Here is a 27,791-nt window from a genome sequence, read left to right on the forward strand (position 1 = left end):
AGCGGCACAAAGTGGAAATTAACTTATCTTGAGCTTCTGGGCATAAACAGCAGTGCTATATTCAAAAACTTAAATCAGTAATACCACATCTCCAGGTGAAGTAAAATATAGACTTTGAATAACATATAGGAAGTGTCTGAGTAGGAAGTCCATGTGGCAATAACTCAATCACTAAATGACACTGATAATATACTTGTTTCTGACCGAAACAACAGCGGGAGCATTAGGAAGCAGTTGAGGCCCAGGTCTTACTGATTCTAGCTACAGAAGCCACAAAATCAAGTTTGATACTGTAGCTCAGTGGTTCCTAAATTTGCCTAACCATGAGTCCATAGGAGAGCTTTTTTAATCCAGATTCCTAGGGTCCCCGAGAAGATTGTGATTCCATAAGCATGGGATAGGGGCCTATGTTATCCAGATGACTGTTATAACTAGATAAGTTTGGGAGAGTAGTTAATGAACTCCCACAGATTTTAGAACCACCTATATAACACCGTAAATTTTTATCTTGATCTATCTGAGGCGTTCTTGACCAGTGTTTTTCAACCGCCAGTCCGCTGAACACTAGACTAACCAAAATATTTAAAATCTTTTTCTGTTTTAAAGTATTCCTCTCAAAACAATTCACTCTTCCTAGATAAGCTGGCTCTCAATTTGAAAAGCAAACACTTCATATAATGTTCTTAATAGCTTTAGAATATATCTGCCCAAAAAATGAGGTACTTTAAGTCTGGATGTTTTAAAGTCCTGTTTAGGTTACACAGAATACCTTACAGATTTTGATTAGCTCTGGAAAGAGTCCTGGAGTCAGCACACTTGGGTTCAAACCCTCTGTCACTTATTAGCTATAGGAAAACACGAACCTATGTGCAATGTCACAGTTCTCCTAATGTATAAATTCCCCACACTTCCAAATTATAAAGAAATGAGTCTCCTAAAAGCCAAGGATTAACCAGATCCCACAGCTGGTACATCAGCGGTATAAACTATAGCACTCTCCTATCAGAAATAGAGAAGACAGTAGACCTTATTCCTGTCAGTTACCCACTTTAGGCTGAATCATGTGGAAGGTTGTGTCCATGAAGTCAATACCCTTCACTGCAAGCGAGGTCACACAGTGTCCCTTTGCCTCTTCGACTGCTTCTGGACCTTCCATGATACACAGGCCCTGCTCTCATCAATGATTACTGTAAGAGCAGATGGGTTTAACATCGGCTGGCTTGCTTTTCCAATGGGGCGTTCCTATACAGGTGTTTCTGGGATCAGCAACCTTGTCACCTTATCTTTTCAGCACCTATCGATTATTTAGGCAAATAATGATCATATACTTGTTGACCTCCCCATCCCTGCCCAACACAAACCTTGGAGGGCTGCATCTTTGGTGACTGGGCAGTCCCTTCTCCAGCAGTTACGACCTGCTTTTGAGGGGACACGGCTATCATGTGACCCCCTTTCACAGTCACATACTGCGGGAGTGGTGACTGGCTGGCCGCTCCTGTGGTGGGCACGTGAGAGGCTTCACCAGGTTCCTGTTTGATGATCACCTTGCAACAAACATGATAATGATACTGAATAAACATCCCAAGAAAAAAGCTACTAATATCTGAATCTATTCTGTTTGTAGAAATAAATGAACGACGCGTGGTCTGTAAAGAATGACTCCACCAGAAGGGCAACACCACTTCTTAAAGATAGCCCGTGGCCCTGGCCGGTTGGCTCAGAGGTAGAGCGTCGGCCTGGCGTGCGGGGGACCTGGGTTCAATTCTCGGCCAGGGCACATGGGAGAGGCGCCCATTTGCCTCTCCCCCCTCCTCCTTCCTCTTTGTCTCTCTCTTCCCCTCCCGCAGCGGAGGCTCCATTGGAGCAAAGATGGCCCGGGCGCTGGGGATGGCTCCTTGGCCTCTGCCTCAGGCGCTAGAGTGGCTCTGGTCGTGGCAGAGCGACGCCCCGGAGGGGCAGAGCATCGCCCCCTGGTGGGCAGAGCGTCGCCCCTGGTGGGCGTGCCGGGTGGATCCCGGTCGGGCGCATGCGGGAGTCTGTCTGACTGTCTCTCCCCGTTTCCAGCTTCAGAAAAATACAAAAAAAAAAAAAAAGAAAAAAAGATAGCCCGTAACAGCTATTAAAGGGACCAGAAGTAGGACCTGGACTTGATCCTGTTTATCTGCAAACTCAACCTAGTCACTGATTTTAATACTGGCAAAATGGCCCCAGAGGGAGAGGCGCCACTGTGCTCAGAAGCTGCCAGCTGGCGGGACTCCGGGGCTGCCCTGTGGACAGCGCTGAACAAAGGCAAGCAGGCCTCCAAAGTAGAGTCTGGTCTGCGAATTGAGACCGACTTCAAAGTTATATGTTGTATATATCACACGCTACATAGGTAGTATCAATCAACTCCAACATGCCACAAACAAAACCTATGTAACGAGACCATAATCAATTTCCAGGATAATCTCCTAAAAAAATACTCACTTTTGTGAAAGCTCCAAGTCCTCCAGTTATAGGTTTGGGGCTCTGAACCTTAGGGTGACTCCCAATTGGGCAAAGAGGTGGCATGGATGCAAACAAAGAATCCTCTTGCTGTGAACGTACAAATATATGTTGTACAGTTAGGATCAAATGCATGATTTCAGATACTCTGTACTCACTTAACATTTAATACAAATCTGTGACAGTCTCTAGCAGCATAAAAACCCAAACCAAAACAAAAAGCCCAAAACTCTTTAGGGTCTTCCAAGCCTCAACATTTGCACTTTAATATTATTTCAGAAATCCAATACAAAGAAAGGCATTAACTTGGCAGGCACCTACTCGTCTGCACCCCCCTGTGTACTGGAAGACTCCTATCATACTTCCTGTAATACCTGGTGGACTCACTGGTCTCCATGTCCAGTCTCCTGCCAAGTGGTAAGCAAGCTACTACAAGACAGACACCATGCTTTGTTTCTCTTCTATCCCTAGAACTTAGGCACCAAATAAATGAAACAGGCAGTTACACTGTTCCAGCATATTCACTCTTCTGATAGTACTCACAGCTTGATTTACCTGTACTCAGAATAAATACCCAGGACACAGGGGGAAATTTTTCAGTAAGCATTTAAAAACAAAACAACAAAAAGAACTCGAACAATTAGCAAATGCAAATACAGCAAAAGCCAACATTCAAAATAATGTCATTTGTCTCATTCTCAAATACAAAATGCAAATCTCAGAGGCAATTTGTTATAAATAAATGTTATGGGCAAGAAAAAAAGTACACCACCTGTGTAATAAAAAGATCAACAACAAATATTAAAACACAGACTGGCAAAGAATTAAGACTTTAAAGGGAATTATTACAGTTCCCTCATCTTGGACCAGGAACCTATTCAGTATCATCACCATTAAGTGCTTAAGAATAAGAAATGCTATGTTAGCACTAGTCATGTAAGAGATGATCTCTGACTTCTCAGGTGTTCTCACACAGGAGTTTATACCTCAAACGCTCTAACCTTAAGGCAGCCAGGACAATGACAAATAAATTCAATAACCAAATAGCAGGAATTGTCTTTGCTAAACAATGAGCAGATAGCTAACACTTTCATCTGAACAAGTCAGATAATTAAATTTAGAATTTCAAATTTCAAAGGATTTACTACCCTGAAAAATGAAGAAAAAAAATTGTGGAAAGGATTATTTTTAAGTAACCAAATGGAAAAGGAAATAAGGAAATACAGTTACTCCTGTTGGTGCAAAAAAGAATAGGAAAAAAGAAATGAAGTATCAAAAGCATATTTTTATAAGGAAAATTTTATAACAAAGCTGTTATGCCCTCCCACCCCAAAATAGGCCACCTTATCACAGTAAGATTGCAAGCAGATACTGGGCAGCCAACTGACAGGGTGCGGAGGAACATTTTCTGCACTAAGAAAAGATCAAGGTAAGGTGGAGAGTCTGGAGTAAGATGATCTTTAAGACGCTTACTAGACTGAAGTTGTACTTTATGAAATTTGCAGTATCAACCGACAACTTACTGTTCAACTCAAACACAGTCTTTGAAACTAGCAAAGTGCAATAATGCAATAGTGTTACCTTGACAGTAGATGTTACAAAACTACTTCCATGAATTTTAGGAATAGGGGAGCCTGTCCCTTGGGAGGCCTGAGAGGCACTAGAGAGCTTGTTTGTAGGACTTCCTGTAAGCAAGAGAGATTAAAAAGTACAGTATAAACAAAATAAAATTTGCAAAATGGAATTTTAAAGCATTTTCTACCACCCTCCCCTTTTCCCATTATTTATCATTTTTATGGACTGAAAACTTACAAGCCTGAAATTGCTATAGAAAAAACACTTGAGGATTTATCCTACCACATTGACCACTTCACTAACCTGAAAAGGGACAAGCAGCTAGTAAGGAGGTGTAAAAGTGTAAGTAAAGCAAGTAGACATATAAACTCTGCTAGTTACATAAAAGGACACTTTAACATAACGGTATTGGTTATTTAACAATGTGCCAAAACCTATGTGTTCAAGTGAATGCTAGCTCCTTCAAAGTAGTTTTACTAGAAGGTTACATCTATTTGAAAATACTGCCAACATCAAACATTTTATATTCCATCTGTATAACTGCCTTTAGAGTCTGATAAAATAAGTTACATTAGCTACAGTTAAAACAAGTCAAGACCAAAAATGGTATCTGATTACCTACCCATTTACCAAAATTGCAAAGACATTTGCCTGATTGCTGAAACTAAACATCCTCAAAGGACACGTATTAGGCATCCCTAAGTATATTTAAAAGATTATCAGGTAATTTCTGAAAGCAGCATTTTTTTTTAATTAGTTCCACAATTACAATCACTGTTAAAGGAACCAACTTTTTCAAAATCCTACTTGGAAAGGCCCAACACACATTCATGGGGTTAAAAAAGTATTTGTAAAAAAAGTTATTCATTACCTTATAGTCATCTCTCTTATTTCTTTTCTCTTTTCACTATTTCTCTTATTCAAAAGTGAAAACTATGGGGGAGTTTACACTTAGTAACGTGTGTTCAAAGAGTTTAATTGAAGGGAATAAATAAAACAATTTAGTGAAAAAACTTAAAAAAAAAAAGCCCCAAAAGCAGTCTTCAGTTACATGAGATTATGATGACAACTACGGTGAATCCCAAGCCTTCTTATTCTGCCTAGCAGCGGCTTCTTTTTATAATGGTCAGGCACGCTATTCCTTCCACACGCAACGTTTATCTTGTTCACAGAAAAGTAAAGATGACTTTTATTTGACTGGGGTGAAATACACATGGCTCACAGTTATTCTTGTACTAAAGCTTAATCTGATAAAGTTAACAGCCACATTGCTCACAGCCCCCCTCCCCCCAAAAGAGTTTTCCAAATGAAATAAAATCAACTTTGTCTTTTTATTTTTTGGAAAAATTTGTAATGACTCACTTTTAATCTTTAGAAACTAAAAAGAAAACTTAAGTAAATTTCTAAAACTAGAGCTTTCTAAAATCTTCCCTCAGAGTCACAGCACTGGAGTTACTCTGCTATGTCCCTCCTCCTGTTTATGGATGGAGAATTCCCTCTCCCTGTATATGGCTACGAAGTCACGCTAGGATCTCATCCTTGAGAAAGACCAGATGTTCTGGATCGCATCAACACTGATCAGACACACACCTGTGGTGGGGGTGGCGGCTCCAAGAACCTGCCCTGGCTTGTCCATGAGAACATAAGGGTTACTAAGAACAGAGCCGGCAGGGCCTTGCTTCGCATGGACTGGAGTGGAAGTTGGGGTTCGAGGCAATGGTGATGGACTTGGCGTTGATATAGGGGAACCTTTATTAATTAAAAAGAGAAAAAAATAAACTAAACAAAATAGATATATTCAACCCATTTAAGAAGGTGCTGGAAGATAGTGACAGAGGGCAGAGCTGCCAGGCAAAGGTGAGAGACAGGGAGACGCGAAGGAGGCTGCTTGTCGCAGGAGCTGAGCGGCAGCGGCAGGCAGCTGAGGCCAGAGACCAGCGCGTTCCACTCCCTACAGCCTTATCTGCAGACCAGCACGGACAGCAGCACCACTGGGGAACTTGTTAGAAACAGACTCTGAGGTCCTACTAAGACCCACTGAATATAAATCTGTATTTTCACAAGTTCCCCTGCAGGCAGGTTAAGTTCAAAAAGCAATGTTTTACGTAACAGTGTGAAATACTGAATCCCTAGTTATGACATCTCTTAACAACTTAGGCAGGTTGTTAGAATACAGGTTATATACTCAAAGATGTTAAAATTAGTGAGGATGTTAGTAAGTGAACAGCCAGACTTAGGAACCAGGAGTCTTCATTAGCAATTAATTTCCAATAGGAAAATAAGAAATTCATCCACCCAAGACAAAAGTCTCTGTCCATACTGTGTCACAGCCACAATCCAGAGATTCTTCTTCCCAAAGAATATGCTCAAAGGTCACCAAATGTACCACTAACATATTCTCTAATGCAGGGGTCCCCAAACTTTTTACACAGGAGGCCAGTTCACTGTCCCTCAGACCGTTGGAGGGCCGGACTATAAAAAAAACTGAACAAATTCCTATGCACACTGCACATATCTTATTTTAAAGTAAAAAAACAAAATGGGAACAAATAAAATATTTAAAATAAAGAACAAGTAAATTTAAATCAACAAACTGACCAGTATTTCAATGGGAACTACGCTCCTCTCACTGACCACCAATGAAAGAGGTGCCCCTTCCGGAAGTGCGGCGGGGGCCGGATAAATGGCCTCAGGGGGCCGTAGTTTGGGGACCCCTGCTAATGTCTCCTATTGATCAAATTTGCCATCATGAGTTTCTCTAAACTTCAAATGAATTTATACACTGCCCTTTCCACCTCTGAAGCAGCAAGTTTCTAAGTGCTTCTAACCGGTAGGCACTCACTCTTTACTTCTCATCGTTTTTGAAGACTTGGATCATATTTCTGCTTAGTTTTCATTACACCACAGACACCCTTTTATCCCCCTTCCTTTAAGTATTATATAGACACCTCTGAGTACCTAATCAGTTTTACTGACTCACTTTTCTAAGGTGGTATGGCAAAACCATAAAGCATATTCTTTTTGTTTGTTTGGGTTTTTTTTTTTTTTTTGTATTTTTCTGAAGCTGGAAACGGGGAGACAGTCAGACAGACTCCCGCATGCGCCCGACCGGGATCCACCTGGCACGCCCACCAGGGGGCAACGCTCTGCCCATCCGGGGTGTCGCTCTGTTGCGACCAGAGCCACTCCAGCGCCTGAGGCAGAGGCCATAGAGCCATCCCCAGCGACCGGGCCATCTTTGCTCCAATGGAGCCTCAGCTGCGGGAGGGGAAGAGAGAGACAGCGAGGAAAGAGAGGGGGAGGGGTGGAGAAGCAGATGGGTGCTTCTCCTGTGTGCCCTGGCCGGGAATTGAACCCGGGACTTTTGCATGCCAGGCTGACGCTCTACCACTGAGCCAACCGGCCAGGGCCTGTTTGTTTGTTTTTTCTGAAGTTGGAAACGGGGAGACAGTCAGACAGACTCCTGCATGAGCCCGACCAGGATCCACCTGGCATGACCACCAGGGCGTGATGCTCTGCCCATCTGGGGCTTCTCTCTGTTGCATCCAGAGCCATTCTAGTGCCTGAGGCAGAGATCATAGAGCCATCCTCAGCGCCCGGGCCAACTTTGCTCCAATGGAGCCCCGGCTGTGGGAGGGGAAGAGAGAGACAGAGAGGAAGGAGAGGGGAGGGGTGGAGAAGCAGATGGACGCTTCTCCTGTGTGCCCTGGCTGGGAATTGAACCCGGGACTCCTGCACGTCAGGCCGATGCTCTACCACTGAACCAACCGGCCAGGGCCATAAAGCATATTCTTACTAAAAGTTTACCTAATGCAAATGTGAAACTCAGGAGGCAATGGACAGTTGACCTTGCTGAAAGTGAACTATCTACTGATAATAGGAATGAATAACTTTTCTCTCATGGTTAGAGAGCATAAAAGATATTTCAACTCCAAACCTAAAGGTCCCAATTTTTTTTCTATTACTAGTTGCTCTGGTTTCCATATATAACTCACTTTAAATTTAACCAAAAGCCTAACAAACATTTTACCTGTGCTGATTCTAGGAAATGAAAATTTGACCTCTTTGAATTTCGTTTGCCTCACACAAAAATTGTTTCCATATAGATGGCTTTTTGTTTTTGCTTTTGATACCTTTGCTTTAGGTCTTTTTTTTCATTTTTTTAACATTGACAGAGAGAGTCAGAGAGAGGGATAGACAGGGACAGACAGACAGGAATGGAGAGATGAGAAGCATCAATTATTAGTTTTTCATTGCATATTGCGACATCTTAGTTGTTCATTGACTGCTTTCTCATATGTGCCTTGACTGCGGGTCTTCAGTAGACTGAGTAACCCTTTGCTCAAGCCAGCGACCCTGGGCTGAAGCTTGTGAGCTTTTGCTCAAACCAGACGAGCCCGCGCTCAAGCTGGCGACCTCGGGGTCTCGAACCTGGGTCCTCTACATCCAGTCCAACGCTCTATCCACTGCACCACCACCTGGTCAGGCCACTTTTTTTTTGACAGAGAGAGAGAGAGTCAGAGAGGAACAGATTAAGACAGAGACAGGAAGGGAAGGAGAGAGATGAGAAGCATGTATTCTTCCTAGCAGCACCTTAGTTGTTCATTGATTGCTTTCTCATATGTGCCTTGACCAGGGGGCTACAGCAGAGCAAGTGACCCCTTGCTCAAGCCAGCAACCTTGAGCTTCAAGCCAGTGACCTTTGGGCTCAAGTCAGCGACCATGGGGTCATGCCTATGACCCCATCATGCTCAAGCCAGCGACCCCACGCTCAAGCTGGTGAGCCTGTGCTCAAACCAGATGAGCCCATGCTCAAGACAGTGACCCTGGGTTTTGAACCTGGGTCCTCTGCATCCCAGTCTAATGCTCTATCCACTGTGCCATCAACTGGGTGGGCAACTTTTTTCTTTTTTTAAATCAAAAGAATGAGAAAGAGAGAGAGACACAGATAGGAAGGAAGAGAGATAGGAAGTATCAGTTCATAGTTGTGGCACCTTAATTGTTCATTGATTGCTTTCTTTTTTTTTAATTATTTATTTTATTGAGGGGGGGAGAAAGAGAGAGAGAGAGAGAGAGAGAGAGAGAGAGAGAGAATGAGGTGAGGAGCAGGAAGCATCAACTCCTTTATGTGCCTTGACCAGGCAAACCTAGGGTTTCAAACCAGCAACCTCAGCATTCCAGGTTGACAATCCATCCATGTGCCACCACAGGTCAGGCTATTGATTGCTTTCTCATTGGTGCCTTGACCGGGAGGGCTCCAGACCATTCAGTGATCCTCTTGGGCTTAAGCCAGTGACTTGGGCTTCAAGTCAGCAACCGTTGGGCTCAAGCCAGCAATCATGGGGTCATGTCTACGTTCCCACGCTCATGCTAGCAACCCCGCGCTCAAGCTGGATGTACCTGTGCTCAAGCCGGTGACCTCGGGGTTTTGAACCTGGGTCCTCAGCATCCCAGGCCAATGTTCTATCCACTGTGCCACTGCCTGGTCAGTCTTGACAACTTTTTAAAAAATATTGATTGATTGATTTTTAGAGAAAGAGAGAGAGACAGACAGAAATACTAATCTGTTTCTGCATGTACCCTGACAGGGATCCAGCATGCAACCTTTGTGTATTGGGATGACACTCCAAGCAACCAAGCTACCTTGCCAGGTTCCAACAGCTTTTATGCCTATCAATTTCACACACATCATCTGTATACCTGAAACAATCTTGCAGCTCATGGTGATAGGCTGAAAGGATTTCCCAGGGGACTCAGGATTGGGAGCCTGATTCTGTGGCACAATCTTGCAGCTTGATGCTATTGGCTGAAAAGCTGAATTGCCATGAGAACAAAACATAACTTTCTGGGATGCTGTCATTTTGGTGGGCGTTCGTTCCAATGAAGATGGCAAAGAATAAAATGTCGTGGGTCTCTCAGTCTCAGCGTTGGCTGGGAATCCTGCTTGAAATGAAACAGGCAAATAAAAAGTCATCGATCACTTTGAAATAATAAAATCTTACCACTGTGGAGGAAAAATAAAACAATAAAATCCCTTGTCATTTCAACAACCCTTTAATCCATTTACTAGCAGTAAAATAAACACAACCCACAGTACTGGATAGTGCTTTAAAAAACAAATTTCAACTGAGTAAACTTTAAAGATTTTATTGACTTTATTCAATGATTCATGAATCAAGCAGGATTTAATCTAGCAGAAAAGAAAGGAACTCCCAACAGATGAAAAAAATGAAGGACTTTCAGAGGCAGTAAGGAGCAGGAACAGCAAGTTATAGGACAAAAAGCAAGTTGGTTGTGGTAAGGTCACTTTCCTTTAGGGGAGGGGAGGGGCCTACTAGGCAGATTGCCTGAGGACTCTTGATCGACTGGTTTAAGATTGCATTTCTGGGGAGAGGCCAAAACTGTAATCACATTAAGTTTCAGTGTGGAAACATAAGGCTTGGCATAAGGGACCCCATTTGGAGCCGGCTGTCATGTTTTTTAGCAAATCTATGCATAGAATCGTATTTTGTTAAAATGCTTCTTCTTAAAAGTTAGAAAACATATTATATACTATAGATCAGTGGTTCGCAACCTTTTTTGGGCCACAGACCAGTTTAATGTCAGAAAATATTTTCACAGACTGGCCTTTAGGGTGGGACGGATAAATGTATCACGTGACCGAGATAAGCATCAAGAGTGAGTCTTAGACGGATGTAACAGGAAATCTGGTCATTTTTTAAAAACAAAACATCGGCCTGACCAGGCGGTGGCGCAGTGGATAGAGCATCAGATTGGGATGCGGAAGACCCAGGTTCGAGACTCCAGAGGTCTCCAGCTTGAGCACGGGTTCATCTGGCTTGAGCAAAAAAGCTCACCAGCTTGGACCCAAGGTCGCTGGCTCAAGCAAGGGGTTACTCGGTCTGCTGAAGGCCCACGGTCAAGGCAAATATGAGAAAGCAATCAATGAACAACTAAGGTGTCGCAACAAAAAACTAATGATTGATGCTTCTCATATCTCTCCGTTCCTGTCTGTCTGTCCCTATCTATCCCTCTCTCTGACTCTCTCTCTCTGTCACTATAAAAAAATAAATAAAATAAAATAAAAAAAAAACAAAAAAAAACATCGTTCAGACTTAAATATAAATAAAATGGAAATAATGTAAGTTATTTATTCTTTCTCTGCAGACCAGTACCAAATGGCCTGGCCCAGGGGTTGGGGACCACTGCTCTAGATAATATAAAAAGTAAATAAGCTCACTATGGTCTCCCATTTTTTTATATAGGAATTGAAAAACTGTTCAAATTAGAGAAGAGAAAAAACACAAAAGAAAGTATTCACTTAATCTGTGTCATGTCTTATTAAATGCCCATAAAGAGCATTTTATAAAAGTTAAAATATTAATACCATATTATAATGTAGGCTAAGAGATTAAACTAATACCATTTAGAACCTATTTTATTTCTTATTGTAAGTTACATAAGTGAACACTTAAATACCTAAAACATTTATTTATGAATCATCTTCTATTTTAAATAAGAATGGTTATTTAAGTTTCTTGTTCACACAATTGGGAACGAGACCAGTAATTTCTTAGATAAAACCACCATAATCATAAAAGAAGAAAAATGTAATGCTTTCTAACTCCAGGAAAAAGCATAATTTTCTTCCACCTCAAAACCTGGCAAAATTCAATATATTTCTGTATTTACTACATATAATCATAGCATAGCTTAAAATACATGGTATCTTTAATTAATGTCTACTAAATGAAAAGAATTGTAACTCACTGAATTAGTTATAATTCACTATATATAATATTTAGTAAAAGGCTATAATGCAACAATAGGTTGAAAAGAGACATTAAGATCTATGCTCTATGACAGTGATAACGCTGGACACAATCACATCACAGTGCTGTTATCAGATGGTTGTTTACAGTTTCCCCATGTTGAGACCAATGAGAAGCAGTTTTTCCATTAGTGACAAAGACTGACACAACTTAAAAATGCAACTGTTTTTGTCTGCTTGATTTTAACTGTGATGATGGAAGTCCCCTAAGCTGGACCGAGAAGCCTTGCTTATCTCTGAGTTACCTGTTGGAAAAAGAAACCTCAAGAGGCAAAAGATATTTAACAGAAAAAATGGTTTTTAAAAGTTTGTATTACAAAATCCCACATTTATATGCAAAGTCAGAAATAATGTTTTTGTTAAGGAATCACCCCCTCACAGGAAACAGTATCTGGCTCACTCGTTCAGGTGAAAGGAGGAGGTAGGGTCGCCCTCCGGCCGGCTACTGCACCTCACTGTGGAAGAGGCTGTTTCTCCCGGCTCAGCTAAAACTGAGAGGTGCTCAAGTCACCTTCCCTAAGGCACATACAAGCTTGTGACGTCGTGTTCCAATTCAGTACTATTAATTGGAAGTTTTGCTCTATTCTGTAACATGGGAAGAACAGGGCCTATTCCTTAATAAGCAATTTGTCACACTTAAGTGAGATCTGTGGTATAGTCCAGTTTGTAACACTGATTTATTCAGGTATGTCCTAGAAAGAAAGAGTACAGCTTTTTGTTGAATCTACAAAATAAGCAATATAGCCATAAAAAATAAAGGTAATTTCTATTTTTTTTTTAAATTGATGCTTTATAATGAGTTTTGAGTTCTATAAAATGCTAGTAGAACTTAAAAAAATATTTTCTGAGAAGAGTATGCATTTGGGTTGTTGGATAACAGGGCTATGTATATGTAGTAGAGGCAGCATGCCTGCTTATGGAAAATTTCCATATACTCTGTCTCTGAAGGGAGCAGCAGTTCAATGTCAATATTATACAAATATGAGAGAAAGGAATGCCCCAGAATGACTCCTCCATATAAGGAAAAATACATTTCCATACAAGAAAAAATATATTACCTTTCTCCACAGAGGTATCAGGTACTGGCTCATGTGACTGCTTTATTGGTGAGGAAGCTTTCACTGGGGCTGGAATGGTCAAAGGCAAAGATGGTGGGGCATCAGAGATGTCTGACTCGGAGGACTGAGGATAAATGGAGTCTTCCCCAAGAGAATGCCGGTGGAGCTCAACATCCACTACCTACAAAACCGGGCAATAACTGGGCTCATGAGTTCATCATCAATGTCCCAGAAAGCCCCAAACCTTCTAAGAACATGGTCCTCTAAGAGAGCTGACAAATCATTTCCACCATACTTCAAAGACAATTTCAATCTGAGAACCTAAAGGATTATCCAAAAATATATTCTGGCTTAATAGATAATTTAGTAAAACCAATCATAAAACTGGGGTCTTTTCATTTGTTGCTTAAATGCTTTACAACACTCTTCCCCCAAATCGTACCATGTCTGTCTCTTTCTCACCAGTAGGTCTCAATCAAACGTCATCTTCTCAGAAAGGTCTTTCCTAACCAACCTAGATAAAGCAACTCTCCTGTCCCCCACCTACTCTCTTCTTTATAGCATTTATTTGTAAATGAATCCTTATTTGCTTTTATGCTTACAGTATACCTTCTTTCCATTCTCAACAGACCAAGAATATAACTCTTGAGAATAGTAGCTATCTTGTACAGAACTGTCTCCTCACTACCCAGACCAGTGCCTCACTATGGTAATTAAAAGTGTGATCCTGGCATTAGGGAAAGATATACAGATTGTTGGACTAGAATATAGAATACACTCTCCCATATATGGTCAAATTATCTTGACAAGGATGCCAAGATCATTCATTGTGAAAAGGAGTCTTTCAACAAAACGTTGCTGAGAAAACTGGAAATCCACATCCATTAGAATAAAAGTGGCTCTTCACCTCACACCATATACAAAAATTAACTCAAAATGGGCCTAACATAAAAATTAACTCAAAGGCCTAACATAAGACCTAAAAACAATAAAACTCTTAAAAGAAAATATAGGGGCACAGCTTCACGACATTGTACTTGGTAATGATTTTGCAAATATGACACAAAAAACAGGCACAAAAGAAAAACTAAACTATGTCAAAACTAAAAATTTTTGTGACTCAAAGAACAGAATTAAGAGAGTAAAAAAGTAACCCATATAATAGAAAATATTTGTGAATCACATATCTGATTAGAGACTCAAACTCAACAACAAAAATAACAAGCTGATGCAAAAATGAGTAAAAGATCTGAAGACATTTCTCCAAAGAAGACATACAAATGGCCAATAAACATATGCAAAGATGCTCAACATCATTAACCATTAGGAAAATGCAAACGAAACCCCAATGAAACACCACCGCACACCCATCAGGATGGCTACAATCAAAAAGACAAACAAGTGCGGGAGAATTAGAACCCTTAGCACTGCCCTGTTGGTGGGAATGTAAAACGGTGCTGCTAAGGAAAACAGAGTGGCAGTTCCTCAAAAAATTAAAAACAGAATTACAGTATTATCCAGCAATCTCATTTCTGGATATTTATCCAAAAGAATTAAAAGCAGGGACTTGAACAAATATACTCAAATATAATTCTTTGCAGCATTATTCACAATAGCCAAACAATGTAAGCAACTGAGTGCTCACTGACAGATAAATGGATAAACAAAATGTGTATAAATGGAACATTATTCAGACTTTTTTGGAAAGAAAGTCTGATACATGCTACAACATGGTTGAACCTTGAGAATGTGCTAAGTGAAATATACCAGTTACGAAAAAACAAACACTGTATGACTCCACTTATACTATATCTAGAGTAGTCCAACTCATACAGATAGAGAGTAGAAGGGTAGCTGCCAGGAGCTGGGGGCAGAGGAGAATGGAGATTTATTGTAAATGGTTAGTTTTAGTTTTCTGAGAGGACGATAGCAATGACTACACAAAATGTGAATATATTTAATAATATTTTAGCCATACACTTAAAAACAGTACATTTTACATGTATTTTATTGCATCTAAAAAAAATAAACAAAAAGGGGATATGAATGGTTTTTAAAATTTAGCACTCATTTTTTTCTAACTAAAAACAAAAATCAGGCCCTGGCCAGTTGGCTCAGTGGTAGAGCATTGGCCTGGCGTGCAGGAGTCCTGGGTTCGATTGCCAGCCAGGGTACACAGGAGAAGCCCATCTGCTTCTCCACCCCTCCCCCTCTCCTTCCTCTCTGTCTCTCTCTTCCCCTCCCGCAGCCAAGGCTCCACTGGAGCAAAGTTGGCCCGGGCGCTGAGGATGGCTCCTTGGCCTCTGCCTCAGGTGCTAGAATGGCTCTGGTTGCAACAGAGTGACACCCCAGATGGGCAGAGCATCGCCCCCTGGTGGGCATGCCGGGTTGATCCCGATTGGGCGCATGTGGGAGTCTGTCTGACTGCCTCCGTTTCCAACTTCAGAAAAATACAAAAAATAAAATAAAAACAAAAATCAATTTTCAGTCTGTTTGTTCCCAAATAAAATTGTAGGAAAAAAACCTACCGTCTCTGCTCCAAGAGTCTGCAAGCCAGTATAAGTTCTATCCAGCTATCAAAAGACAAAAAAGAAAGAGTTCAGTTTCATCATGCTTACTTATAAATCTTAGGGTACAGTATTAGCAAAAACCTCTTCTACCACAAGTCTTATATTATAGGACCTAATTTTTCATAATATAAAGTATCAATTCATCACTTCAAGAAAAACTCTCTTAATATTCAGAAAAATTGAGTAAAATTAATACAAACAACCTCAGATATATAGGTAGTCATTATACTTTTAATAAAACTATATACTTTTTAAAAAAAGATTTCTATTTTTTAATTATTTTTTTTAAGAACTTTAGTTATTCATCTTAGAGAAGAGAGAGGAAGAGAGAGAGAGAGAGAGAGAGAGAGAAGGGGGGAGGAGCAGGAAGCATCAACTCCCATATGGGCCTTGACCGGGCCCTCCCAGGGTTTCAAATCAGCAACCTCAGCATTCCAGGTCGATGCTTTATCCACTGAACCACAGGTCAGGTCAAAACTATAAACTTCAATAATCCATTCTAAGGACAATCTAAGAGTGGTAGAAGTTTTACACAAAAAGATGTTTACTACAGCATTATTAATAACCACAAAAAATAAAAGCAATATAAACATCCAGCAATAGAGACATGCTTAAGAAGTAAACCATCAACTATCAATTTATGAAGTGCCATATTCCCCCATGTACAAGACATACCCATGTATAAGACACACCTCAATTTTGGGGTCTGAAATTTGAAAAAATATATATATTACATAAAGTTATTGAACTCGTTTTATTCATCATAAAATTCATATAACTCCTCATCACTGTCAAAACTCCCATTCATTAGCTTGTCCTCACCTGTGTCTGATGTTGAATCACTGTCTTCATATATCACATTGTCCTCAGTTCCATCTATGGCATTTGAAATGCCACACTTTTTATATGACTTGACAACGATCTCAATCTTGATATTATCCCAGGATGATCCTTTCACCCAGGTACAAACTTCTCCAATAGTTGGTTCCTTGACTCTTCCTGCTGGTGTCAAATTGTCCTCAGAAGACTTCATCCACTGGTCCCATTCGTCTCTCACAGCAGCTTGGAAGGGTTTGTTAATGCTGACATGAAGTGGTTGGAGCTGGGGTGTGAAGCCTCCAGGTATGAAGGCAAGTTTTATTTTTTGCTCTGCAGCAATCTCCTTTGTGTTTTTTGTTATATGTGCCCTGAACTGATCAAGCACCAATGGGGCAGGTTTGTGTAAGAGCCCACCTGGTCCCCTTCTCCAAACTTTCTCAGACCAGATCTTCATCCCATCCTGATCCATCCAACCCTTGTCATGAACATGGACAATCACTCCTCGAGGAATGTCTGCTTTAGGCATTGTTTTGTGTTTGAAAATCAGTATAGGAGGCAGCTTGGTCCAACTGGCACAACAAGCTAGAACAGCTGTATAATGGCTCTTTTCATGTCCACTTGTCTTCACAGTTACAGTTTTCACCCCCTTCTTAGCAACAGTTCTGTTAGTTGAGACATCAAATTGAAGGGGGACTTCATCCACATTTGCAATCTGTCCCAACTCAAACTGATGTGTCTTCTGACATTGAATGACAAAATGATGAAATTCAAGGACCTTCTGCTCACAGCTTTCAGGCATCTTTTGGGCAAGTCTGGTGCGTGTACGCATGCTTAGTCCATTCCCTTTCATGAACCTGAAGCACCAATTGTGTCCTCCTTTGAAATCAGTAACTTCTCTTTCATCAGCAATTCTTCTTGCCTCATGCTGAACCATCTTTGTGGACACAGGAATTCCAATTGCCCTTTGCTCTTCAATCCATAACTTCAATTCCCTCTCTAAATCAGGCCATTGTGCTGACTTGCCTCTCATGGCCTTCTTCTGCCGTGGTGTTTTCAGTAGGGTTTCTCCTTCCCGTAGCCAGTCTTGATTGATTTCTCAGTCGGAGGAGAGCCAAACTTATGGTCAGCAGCACAATTTCCATTCGCTTTTGCAACCTGGATCACTTTTAACTTGAATTCAGCACTGTACGAAAAATTTTTCTGAACCATTTCAAGGCAGAATGTGGCAAAATGTAATCTGCTGTAATATATCGCTAATGAATGTGAAACAATGAGAGCAAAGACAACAAGCCCAAAAAATCAGGAAATGTAAGTAAAAAAATCAAGAAGGGTAAAAAAGCAGAAAATGCAAGTAAAAAGAGCTACAACCACTATATAAGACACACCCAGTTTTTAGACCCCAAATTTTTTGAAAAAGGGCACGTCTTATACATGGGGAAATGCAGTATCATGCAGCCATTTAATGATGTTTACAAAGACTATGTAAAATATTTTCAGCTACATCATTTTCATATTCTCCAGTGCATAGAAATAATGTAGCTTCTATCCTGCATTGGCCTGTTTCATTCTTGGGACAACAATTTCCAGGAGACATTCATAAAACAGAACTGTTATTAAATGACAAGAGGAACTGGAAAACACAGGCTACACAAAATGCTACAAGAGGCCTGGTCAGTTAGCTCAGCTGGTTAAGAGTATCGTCCCAAAATAACAAGGTTATATTTGATCCCCTGTCTGGGCACAGACCGGAAGCAACCAATGAATGCATGAATGAGTGGAACAACAGATGAATGCTTCCCTCCTCCCTTACCCCACTCTTTCTGTCTCAAAATATATATAAATTAAGCCCTGGCCAGAGAGCTTAGTTGTTTGGAGTGTCAAGCTGGAGCACAGAGGTTGCCGGTTCGACTCCCCAGTCAGGGCCCCCACAGGAGCAGCTCAATGTTTCTGTCTGGTTCGCTCTCCCTGCCTCTCTCTCAAAAAAAAAAAAAAGAAAGAAAGACAGAAAGAAATGCTACAAGAGCAGGTTTTGCCTGGAAAAGAAATGACTGAGAGTCATAAATGCTATCATTAAACATTTTTAGGGTTCTTATAAAACAAAAAAAGTCCTGTTCTGTGCTATTCCAGAAATCAAACTAGCACAAATAAGATCAAGGTTTTTTAAAAAGGCAGTTTTAGGTAAATTTATAAAAAAAGTTTCAAACAGCTCTTTACTAAGTGAATAAATAGGCTCTTTCAGGAGTTGCTGGGCTCCACAGTGATGGTGAGAAGAGCTTCAATGACTACCTGCCGGGGATGCAGGATACAGATATTTCATACATTCAGGGAACTTTAAATTTTATCTAACACTTAGACTATTTAGTATTTAATATAACTATTATAGTGTCAAATAAGATTGTTATGTACTACAAAATTCAGAATATACCGGATTAACTAGCCAAGAAAAGTTACTGGAACTTGAAGAATGAATAAATTCCAAACAGGCGATCCAGGAGGGAGAGAGCATGAGAGAAATCACAGGGAGGCCACGGCACTTCCACGATGGACAGACCGACGTGGCTGGAGCAGGTGCTCGTACAGGGACTCCTGTGTGGTAATTCAGGGGCAGTGTGTTGAGTCAAACTGTGAAGGGCTCTGACTAGTAGGCAGGGGTGTCTGAACTTGAATGACAGGAATTCAATCAAGGTTTCTCAGAGAGAAATAGCATAACTGTTCTCCTAGTTTAGGAAGACTAATGGTGGTGTGCAGAATGAACAGAGGGGAAAAGGATAGATTAGAATTAAAGAAGCTAATTAGGCCTGGCCGGTGGTGGCGCAGTGGTTCGAGTGTCCACCACTGGTCCATTGCACAACATGTGCAATGCTGAGGTCCCGTGTTTGAAACCCTGAGGTTGCTAGCTTGAGCATGGGCTCATTCAGCTTGAGTGCAGGCTTGCCAGCTTGAGCAATGTGTCATTGGCTCAGCCTGAGCTCCCCCTGCACCCCCCCGGGTCAAGACATGTATGAGAAGCAATCAATGAACAACTAAAATGAAGCACCTACGAGTTGATACGTTTCATCTCTCTCTATCCACCTTCCTTGCTAATAAAATAAAATAAAATAAAATAAGCCAATCAGGAGACAGTAAAAAGGTAGAATAGAAGATTATGAAGAAAGAATGGTATGCAACTGAATGAATATTTAGAACAAAGAAGGGAAAACCAAAGATGGCTCTGAGGGTTAACAAGGAAATAACAGGGAAAATGATACTCCAGTACAAATAAAAATCATTCATATGGGCACAATACAGATGTTTTAAGATCTCAAGGCCAATTGATACATAATAAATAGTAAAATTAAGTTTTCCAAAAACCTGACAAGAAATGCTTTAAATTCATCATTTTAAAATACTATCTGTGTCTCAATCTTCTACCAGGAACTCTAAGTGATTTGAACATTACAATATGTACAAAAACTATGCAAACAACTTCCTTTATCCTAGGAATAAGGGCTGGGTCCAGTGCAATATGAGAAGGTACATGCGTGCTTAACATAAGATCAAAGGAAAGCAAAACTAATTTAGACATTCCTCTAAGTAAGTGGGAGCATATTCTGCCCCACTGAACAAAGTAGAAGTGACTGTATGTTCTTTATTTGGTTTGAGTTATTCTCTCAGCTCATAAAAAAATCTAGTCTGACAGTAATTTCTAGAAGATAATTTGCACATGAAGCGGTGCTATTTTACAATGGTTGCAGAACAAATAATGGAGGGCAGATTTCAGCATGCCTTGAAGTTGAAAAGGTGCATTTGTAGAACAAAGGGAACAAAGAATTCTGCAGATGAACCCAGACTTGTTTAGTTCAATTTTAGGAGTCATTAATGGGAACTATGTAGTAAGCCATTTTAAGGGTGCTTTGGGATAAGTTCGATATTAGGAAATGTATACATGACTACTGCAGAGATGGCCAAGAGGAACATTAAAAAAATGCTATGTTGCCTGACCAGGCGGTGGCGCAATGGATAGCGCGTCGGACTGGGATGCAGAGGACCCAGGTTCAAGACCCCGAGGTTGCCAGCTTGAGCGCTGACTCATCTGGTTTGAGCGAAGCTCACCAGCTTGGACCCAAGGTCATTGGCTCGAGCAAGGGGTTACTCAGTCTGCTGAAGGCCCACGGTCAAGGCACATATGAGAAAGCAATCAATGAACAACTAAGGTGTCGCAAGGAAAAACTAATGATTGATGCTTCTCATCTCTCTCCATTCCTGTCTGTCTGTCCCTATCTATCCCTCTCTCTGACTCTCTCTCTGTCCCTGTAAAAAATTAAAAATAAAAATGCTATGTCTTCCAACTATGAAAGTCAAATGTTTATTATGTAAAACTGGAAAAAAACTTAAAACAGCAGGGGAAATAGCCCACAATATCATTACTTCAGTTATGTATGCCAACATGTTGGTATACTTTCTTTGTATTTTTTTTCAAATCATGGTTTAACCTCATACTATACAGTTTTATACTCTGTGCTTTCTACTTACTATATATAATGGTAATTTTTCCCCAGGCGTAGAAACACTTTGTAAAATATAATTTATAATAGCTTCATAACAAACCATGTAAATATATCGGCAAAGGATTCTGACAACACCAATAAAAAATATTACAACCTTGTACAGTACTTTATACAGTGTGTCTGTAAAGTCATGGTGCACTTTTGACCAGTCACAGAAAAGCAACAAAAGATGATAGAAATGTGAAATCTGCACCAAATAAAAGGAAAACCCTCCCAGTTTCTGCAGGATGATGTGGCAGCATGTACGCATGCGCAGATGATGACGTTAACACCGTGTATACACGGTGTACAGCAGCCCACGGCCATGCCAGTCGAGATGTGGACAGTACAGAGGAAAGTTCAGTGTGTTCTGTGGCTCGCTAAATTCAAATCCGTGACCAAAGTGCAACGTGAACATCGGCGCGTTTATAATGAAGTGCCACCACATAGGAATAACATTACTCGGTGGGATAAGCAGTTGAAGGAAACCGGCAGTTTGGTGGAGAAACCCCATTCTGGTAGGCCATCAGCCAGTGACGAGTCTGTAGAGGCTATATGGGATAGCTACCTAAGGAGCCCTAAAAAATCTGTGTGTGAGCCCACATCGAACTGCACTGAATAGGTATGAAACTGGGAGAGTTTTCCTTTTATTTGGTGCAGATTTCACATTTCTATGGTCTTTTGTTGCTTTCCTGTGACCGGTCAAAAGTGCACCATGACTTTACGGACACACTGTATTTTCTAAAATATGTTCATTTCAGTCTTTACTCTTAGAGAACAAATATATTGTTTATCTTTATGAGATAACAGACACTGCTTTTTATAGTAACTCCTTACTTAGGGTCATTGATAGGTTCTGTGACTTTAAGCGAAACATAGTATAACGAAATTGACTATAAGCTAATATAAACAGAAGTTCCTATGACATCTCATCATTATAATGACTTTGAACAAAATATGATTTGAGGACTTCCTGTATTTGCCTCATTTTACAGAAAAATAAGTAAATATTTTTTAAAAAGATTAGCCGGCCATGGCTGGGTGTCTCAGTGGATAAAGCATTATCCCCACACGCCAGAGGCCACAGGTTCAACCTCCAGTTGGTCAGGGCACATGTGAGAGACAATCGATAAATATACAATTAAATGGAGCAACTCAAAGAGACGAGTTGATGCTCTATCTGCCTCTCTCTCTCCCTCCCTCCCCCTTTCTCTTTCAAATCAATAGAAAAATTAACAACAAAAAACATTAGCCCCAGGTAACAATAACAGTGAGCTCGGGATAGAGGTTCAAGTGTTCAGATGATCTGACTAGCTCATCTTTTTAAAGAACATTCATTCAACTGTAAAGCAATCCTTCCCCCAACCCTCAGAGGATAAAGGAGTGTTATAGCAGAGAGCATAACACACTCAAAAAGATGTTCCAGCCCTGGCCGGTTGGCTCAGTGGTAGAGCATCGGCCTGGCGTGCAGAAGTCCCGGGTTTGATTCCCAGCCAGGGCACACAGGAGAAGCGCCCATCTGCTTCTCCACCCCTCTCCCTCTCCTTCCTCTCTGTCTCTCTCTTCCCCTCCCGCAGCGAGGCTCCATTGGAGCAAAGATGGCCCAGGAGCTGGGAATGGCTCCTTGGCTTCTGCCCCAGGGGCGCTAGAGTGGCTCTGGTCACAACAGAGCCCCCGGAGGGGCAGAGCATCGCCCCTGGTGGGCAGAGCGTCCCCCTGGTGGGCGTGCCGGGTGGATCCCAGTCGGGCGCATGCGGAAGTCTGTCTGACTGTCTATCCCGTTTCCAGCTTCAGGGAAAAAAAAAAAAAGATGTTCCTTGCTTCTACTATCCTTCACCTGGCCGCTTCTTTCAGAAGCCCTAACCTATTATTTGAAGTAACAGGTGAATGATATACTTCATTTCCCAGGAGCAATATTTCATTCCAATACCTTCAGATTATGAATGATATCTATCCGCTTGTTCTGGCTGTCCTTAAAGTGAACTTGAACTCTGACAGGAAACTCACCCCAGCCTCTTCTGGTCAGGTGGAAAGGGGGCTCTCTAGAGGAAAGCAGATATCAACACATTCATGCATGTGTAATCATTCTAGAGAAAAAGTTTTCTCATAACGAATAAGTTAGAAATTCACATCCTCTATCATTTACGTTTCCTCATTTGAAGTTAAATCAATATGCTACATTATGTTAAAATGATCAATTATAAAAGTTCAACCCAAAATCTACATTAAATTTTCAATTACTATTTACTTAGAGCTAAGACACTTATACCATATAATCCAATGTCATTATTTTCACAAAGAACTAAAGTGATTTGATGGCTGTCACAATATTAGAGTCAAAATCCTTATTTCTACTTGACAGACACAGGCTATGAAGTATAGCTTCCCTACCCCAGACACTCCTGTTTACTGCTCCACTCTGGCAAAAATGAGATAAATCAGGAATATTCAATTTGCAAGTGACAATTTATTTGGACATATCTGCTGAGAGGACTTAACGTGATCCCATGTTTTCAGTATGGTCTTCCCCTCATAGTGACTATGATTTTAGAGGATAGAGAGGGATATGTGTGAATGCTCTCTGGACCAAAGAGTTTTCAGTCAAAACATAATTGGCAAAGGAAAGAAAAAAGAAAAATTGATGAAAAAATGACTTGCAAAGTGTTAATAATTGGTGCTGGGTACATGAGAGTTCAATATACTCAGCTTTTGTATATGTTTGGAATTTTCTGTAACATAAAATTTAAAAATTTAATTGTGAGCCCTTCGTGTACTCAAAAATAATATGGTGTAAGTTAGTGGGGGAAAGAGAGAATGCTTTAAAATGAAAATGTCCATTGTGAATCACTGGCTTGGAGTTATTGTAATGAGAGAGGATGCCAAATGCAATGAGAAAGCATTTTGGTGGAGTGTGCTTTTGGAAAACTATGGCAGGACATGAACTCAGAAAGGCAGCGTCCAAGAACAGGGCCTGAGAGGAGTCTTCCAGCAGATACCTGAATGACGCACAGAGCCAGAGGCTAGGAGAGCCCAAGACAGGAAAACTCCCTGAGCGTGAAAGTACCCTGGTAAGGACAAAGAGCAACAGCTGCACTATAAACCAGAGGGAAAACAGAGCAAAGCAAACTAGAATGCCTTGGGTAAAAGAAACCAAACTGAACACCAGCTGAGCTGATAAGAGAAGCAGCCATGATGTTGGTAAAGATTCAGACAGAAATGAAAAGATAGGCCTGCTGTTCAGATCCCTGCATGGTTGTCAAAATTAATTAATTCATTAACTAACTAATGAATTAATAATAACAACCACCAAAAACGACAGGCCTTGGGTCCAATAAGAAGGTGGACTTATAATAGGAGTTCGAAAACAGATCCAAAGCCAGAACAGTGGGGCCTAGAGGCATGGTGGACTCAGAAAGAGACTAAGTAAATGAAATGCTATTGATAAGCCTGGTCACTTAAAGTCCAGTAAAGCTAAATGGACAGCATAATTCATTTTGTAATATTCAGCAATTATACTGGATATACACTGAACTTCACTAACTACAGACATAGTAAATAAGCTGTGTTCCCCAATTTATGTACATAAGTTCAACTCTAGTGAATAGATAGACAAAAGCAGAAAGGTGGCTAGTTCACTGATGTCAAATTGCATACATTTCGCAAAATGAAGTTCATTTACTATATACAGAAAATACTCCAGATGAGTAAAATGAAAGAGAAATTTAAAAGGCGCTACACAATATGATCTTTTCCTTGCATTTCCTCAGACTGTTAAAATACATCCTGTTAAGTGTGATTAAGCATACCTTTACCTGCAGATTAGTAAAGATTTCTTAGTAAATACCATTTCATATATTATTACATGATACTTTTTTACAACTTACAGAAAATCAGTGTTTTAAAAATTCCAATTCTTGGGGGGGAAATGAGAAATAATTAAAAAATAATAACAAGAAGAAACATAACAAGCATTGGTTTGCATCATTAAGTATTAAGGGTTTAATATGATGAGTTTTTGTTGTTTTTTTTTAGTGAGAGACACAGAGAGATAGAGATAGAGAGACAGACAGACAGACAGGGACAGATGAATAGGAAGGGAGAGAGCGATGAGAAGCATCAATTCTTCGTTGTGGCACCTTAGCTGTTCAATGATTGCTTTCTCATATGTGCCTTGACTGGGGGCTCCAACAGAGCAAGTGACCCCTTGCTCAAGCCAGCGACCTTGGGCTTCAAGTCAGCAACCTTTGGGCTCAAGCCTGCGACAATGGAGTCATGTCCCACACTCAAGCCAGTGATTCCATGCTCAAGCCGGTGAGCCCACACTCAAGTTGGATGAGCCCGTGTTCAGGTTGGCAACCTCAGGGTTTCGAACCTGGATCCTCAGCATCCCAGGCCGATGTGCTATTCACTGTGCCACCACCTGTCAGGCTAATGTAATGAGTTTTTAATCCTTTTTGTAAATCAGATATTTAACTTCAATAATAATATGATTAAAATATTTTAACCAATTCACATGATTTATATTAAATGAAGTATTTTACTAAGACAGTGTGCTTATTTTTTTTTTTTTTTACCACATAAAGGAATTTCTTGCTGATCTGGACAATGAGACATGTTCTTTTTATTATTTACATTTTTATAGACACAGCACTTTTTAAACTCATCTATTTCTTACCAAATTCATTAAAATATCTGTATTAGAACACTGGGCTAATTTGGAGTCAGGCTACCTAAACTCAGAAAATATTATTACTCTATCAGATTTTTTTTTTAAATTTTAGTGAGAGTAAGGGAGGCAGAGGCTGACTCCCCACATGCGTCCTGAGCAGGATCCACCCAGCAAGCCCGCTAGGGGGCGATGCTCTGCCCATACGGGGCCCTTGCTCCATTGCAACCAGAGCCATTTTTTATTGCCTGAGGTGGAAGTCATGGAGCCATACTCAGCATCCAGGGCCAACTTGCTCTAATTGAGCCATGGCTACAGGAGGAGAAGGGTGGAGAAGCATATGGTCACTTCTCCTGTGTGCCCTGACCAGGAATCGATCCTGGGACTTTCACATGCCAGGCCAATGCTCTACCACTGAGCCAACTGGTCTATCAACTCTCTTAAACTAAAACACATTGTTAATATCCCAATAAATCAAGTAAATATTCATTTACTATAATTTAATCTCTAGGAAAAAGTAGGGCAAAAAAGTATTCACTAAGGAAGTAAACTCTGTGTTATGTACTGAAGGACAAAGGGCAGACCCTTAGAAAGACAGGCATACTGTGTGTGCATGTATACACAGACATATGTGCGTGCATGCATGTGTATATACAGACAGACAATAGGAAGATGGTATTCCTGGCAGAGAAAACAAGTGTAAGACAGGCAAGCTGAGTTGTATTGGGTATTTCTGAAAGGTTTTATGAATCACATATATATTTAAACCAAATCACAAACAAAGTCTTTCCAACACTAACACTTGAGAGGCTAAGAATAAAATTGCTCCTTTATCAATTAAACTCTAAATCAGGATATCAATACTTTTCTGAGGGCCTATCCAGTGAAATACGTCAAGAAAATAAAAAAAAAGTCTTATAAACAGTAAAAGGAAAAAAGTCTTATTTGCAATGGAAAACTACAACATTGACTGATTCTCCTGGGTAGACAGGCGATAGACCATCAACTCCTATTCTTTAACCTCACTGGGACTTTCATTTCTTGCCCATACCAGTTTTCACTACCCATTACTGCTCTTGTATAATTTCTTTCTCCTCTTATTCAGCTTAGATTCTAAGATATAATCATAAGCATACTCTTATAATTAAAGAGAAAATCAATGAACTGAGAGACCAGGGTTTTGAATGAATTGTCTATACGCACGCACGTCAAAACCCTTAAGAATGATGAGGGGCCTTGGCCGGGTAGCTCAGCTGGTCAGAGTGTAACCCGATACACCAGGGTTGTGGGATCAATCCCAGTCAGAGCACAAACAAAAACCAACTAATGAACGCATGAGTAAGTGGAACAAGTGAAAAACAAGTCAATTGTTTCTTTCTCTCTCAAAAAGACCAAAAAATTTAAAACATATTTAAAAAAAAAAAGAATAGCAAGAGTACTGACAGAAAATCTGTATGCTCAGTGCTAAAACTGAGAGTGGGGAGTGAATGGAAAATCAGTAGATGCCTGCAACAGAGAGGAGCAGCAGGTCGTAGGGTGCTTCAAAAAAGCTGAGGTTTTGGCCCTGGCCGGTTGGCTCAGCGGTAGAGCGTCGGCCTAGCGTGCGGAGGACCCGGGTTCGATTCCCGGCCAGGGCACATAGGAGAAGCGCCCATTTGCTTCTCCACCCCTCCGCCGCGCCTTCCTCTCTGTCCCTCTCTTCCCCTCCCGCAGCCAAGGCTCCATTGGAGCAAAAGATGGCCCGGGCGCTGGGGATGGCTCTGTGGCCTCTGCCCCAGGCGCTAGAGTGGCTCTGGTCGCAACATGGCGATGCCCAGGATGGGCAGAGCATCGCCTCCTGGTGGGCAGAGCGTCGCCCCATGGTGGGCGTGCCGGGTGGATCCCGGTTGGGCGCATGCGGGAGTCTGTCTGACTGTCTCTCCCTGTTTCCAGCTTCAGAAAAATGCAAAAAAAAAAAAAAAAAAAAGCTGAGGTTTTTTTAAAAAAATTTTTAGGCAGTCGAGAAAAGGTAATATGGAAACCACAAATATGAGCAAGAAAGACATGTACCCCACCCCAAATCCAATGGTACATGGAATGTGAGAAAAAACAGCTGCTACTTGAAAGTGGTTCTCAGGAGAAGTGGTGTTCTCAGGAGATAGCCATGTTTTATTTAATACTCAAGAGTAGGCCCTGGCCGGTTGGCTCAGCGGTAGAGCGTCGGCCCAGCGTGTGAAAGTCCCGGGTTTGATTCCTGGCCAGGGGGCCAGGACACATAGTAAA

General features: G+C 41.0%; 1 protein-coding gene across 6 annotated transcripts in view; it reads right to left on the reverse strand.

Annotated features, from left to right (window-relative positions):
- YEATS2 (YEATS domain containing 2) overlaps nt 1-27,791 on the reverse strand; it is a 127,112-nt gene that overhangs the window by 38,996 nt on the left and 60,325 nt on the right. For 4 of the 6 annotated variants that reach the window (XM_066240928.1, XM_066240929.1, XM_066240930.1 and 1 more), the window contains 8 exons: nt 22,794-22,905; nt 15,473-15,521; nt 12,949-13,125; nt 9,760-10,002; nt 5,650-5,808; nt 4,066-4,169; nt 2,467-2,574; nt 1,362-1,544 (listed from right to left, as the gene is read on the reverse strand). In XM_066240928.1, coding sequence (XP_066097025.1) covers nt 1,362-1,544; nt 2,467-2,574; nt 4,066-4,169; nt 5,650-5,808; nt 9,760-10,002; nt 12,949-13,125; nt 15,473-15,521; nt 22,794-22,905 — 1,135 coding nt within the window. The remainder of the gene's footprint in view (nt 1-1,361; nt 1,545-2,466; nt 2,575-4,065; nt 4,170-5,649; nt 5,809-9,759; nt 10,003-12,948; nt 13,126-15,472; nt 15,522-22,793; nt 22,906-27,791) is intronic. The other 2 variants (XM_066240932.1, XM_066240933.1) reach the window with 2 other exon arrangements.

The sequence above is a fragment of the Saccopteryx bilineata genome, chromosome 8 (assembly GCF_036850765.1).
Source record: "Saccopteryx bilineata isolate mSacBil1 chromosome 8, mSacBil1_pri_phased_curated, whole genome shotgun sequence".
NCBI classification, from domain to species: domain Eukaryota; kingdom Metazoa; phylum Chordata; class Mammalia; order Chiroptera; family Emballonuridae; genus Saccopteryx; species Saccopteryx bilineata.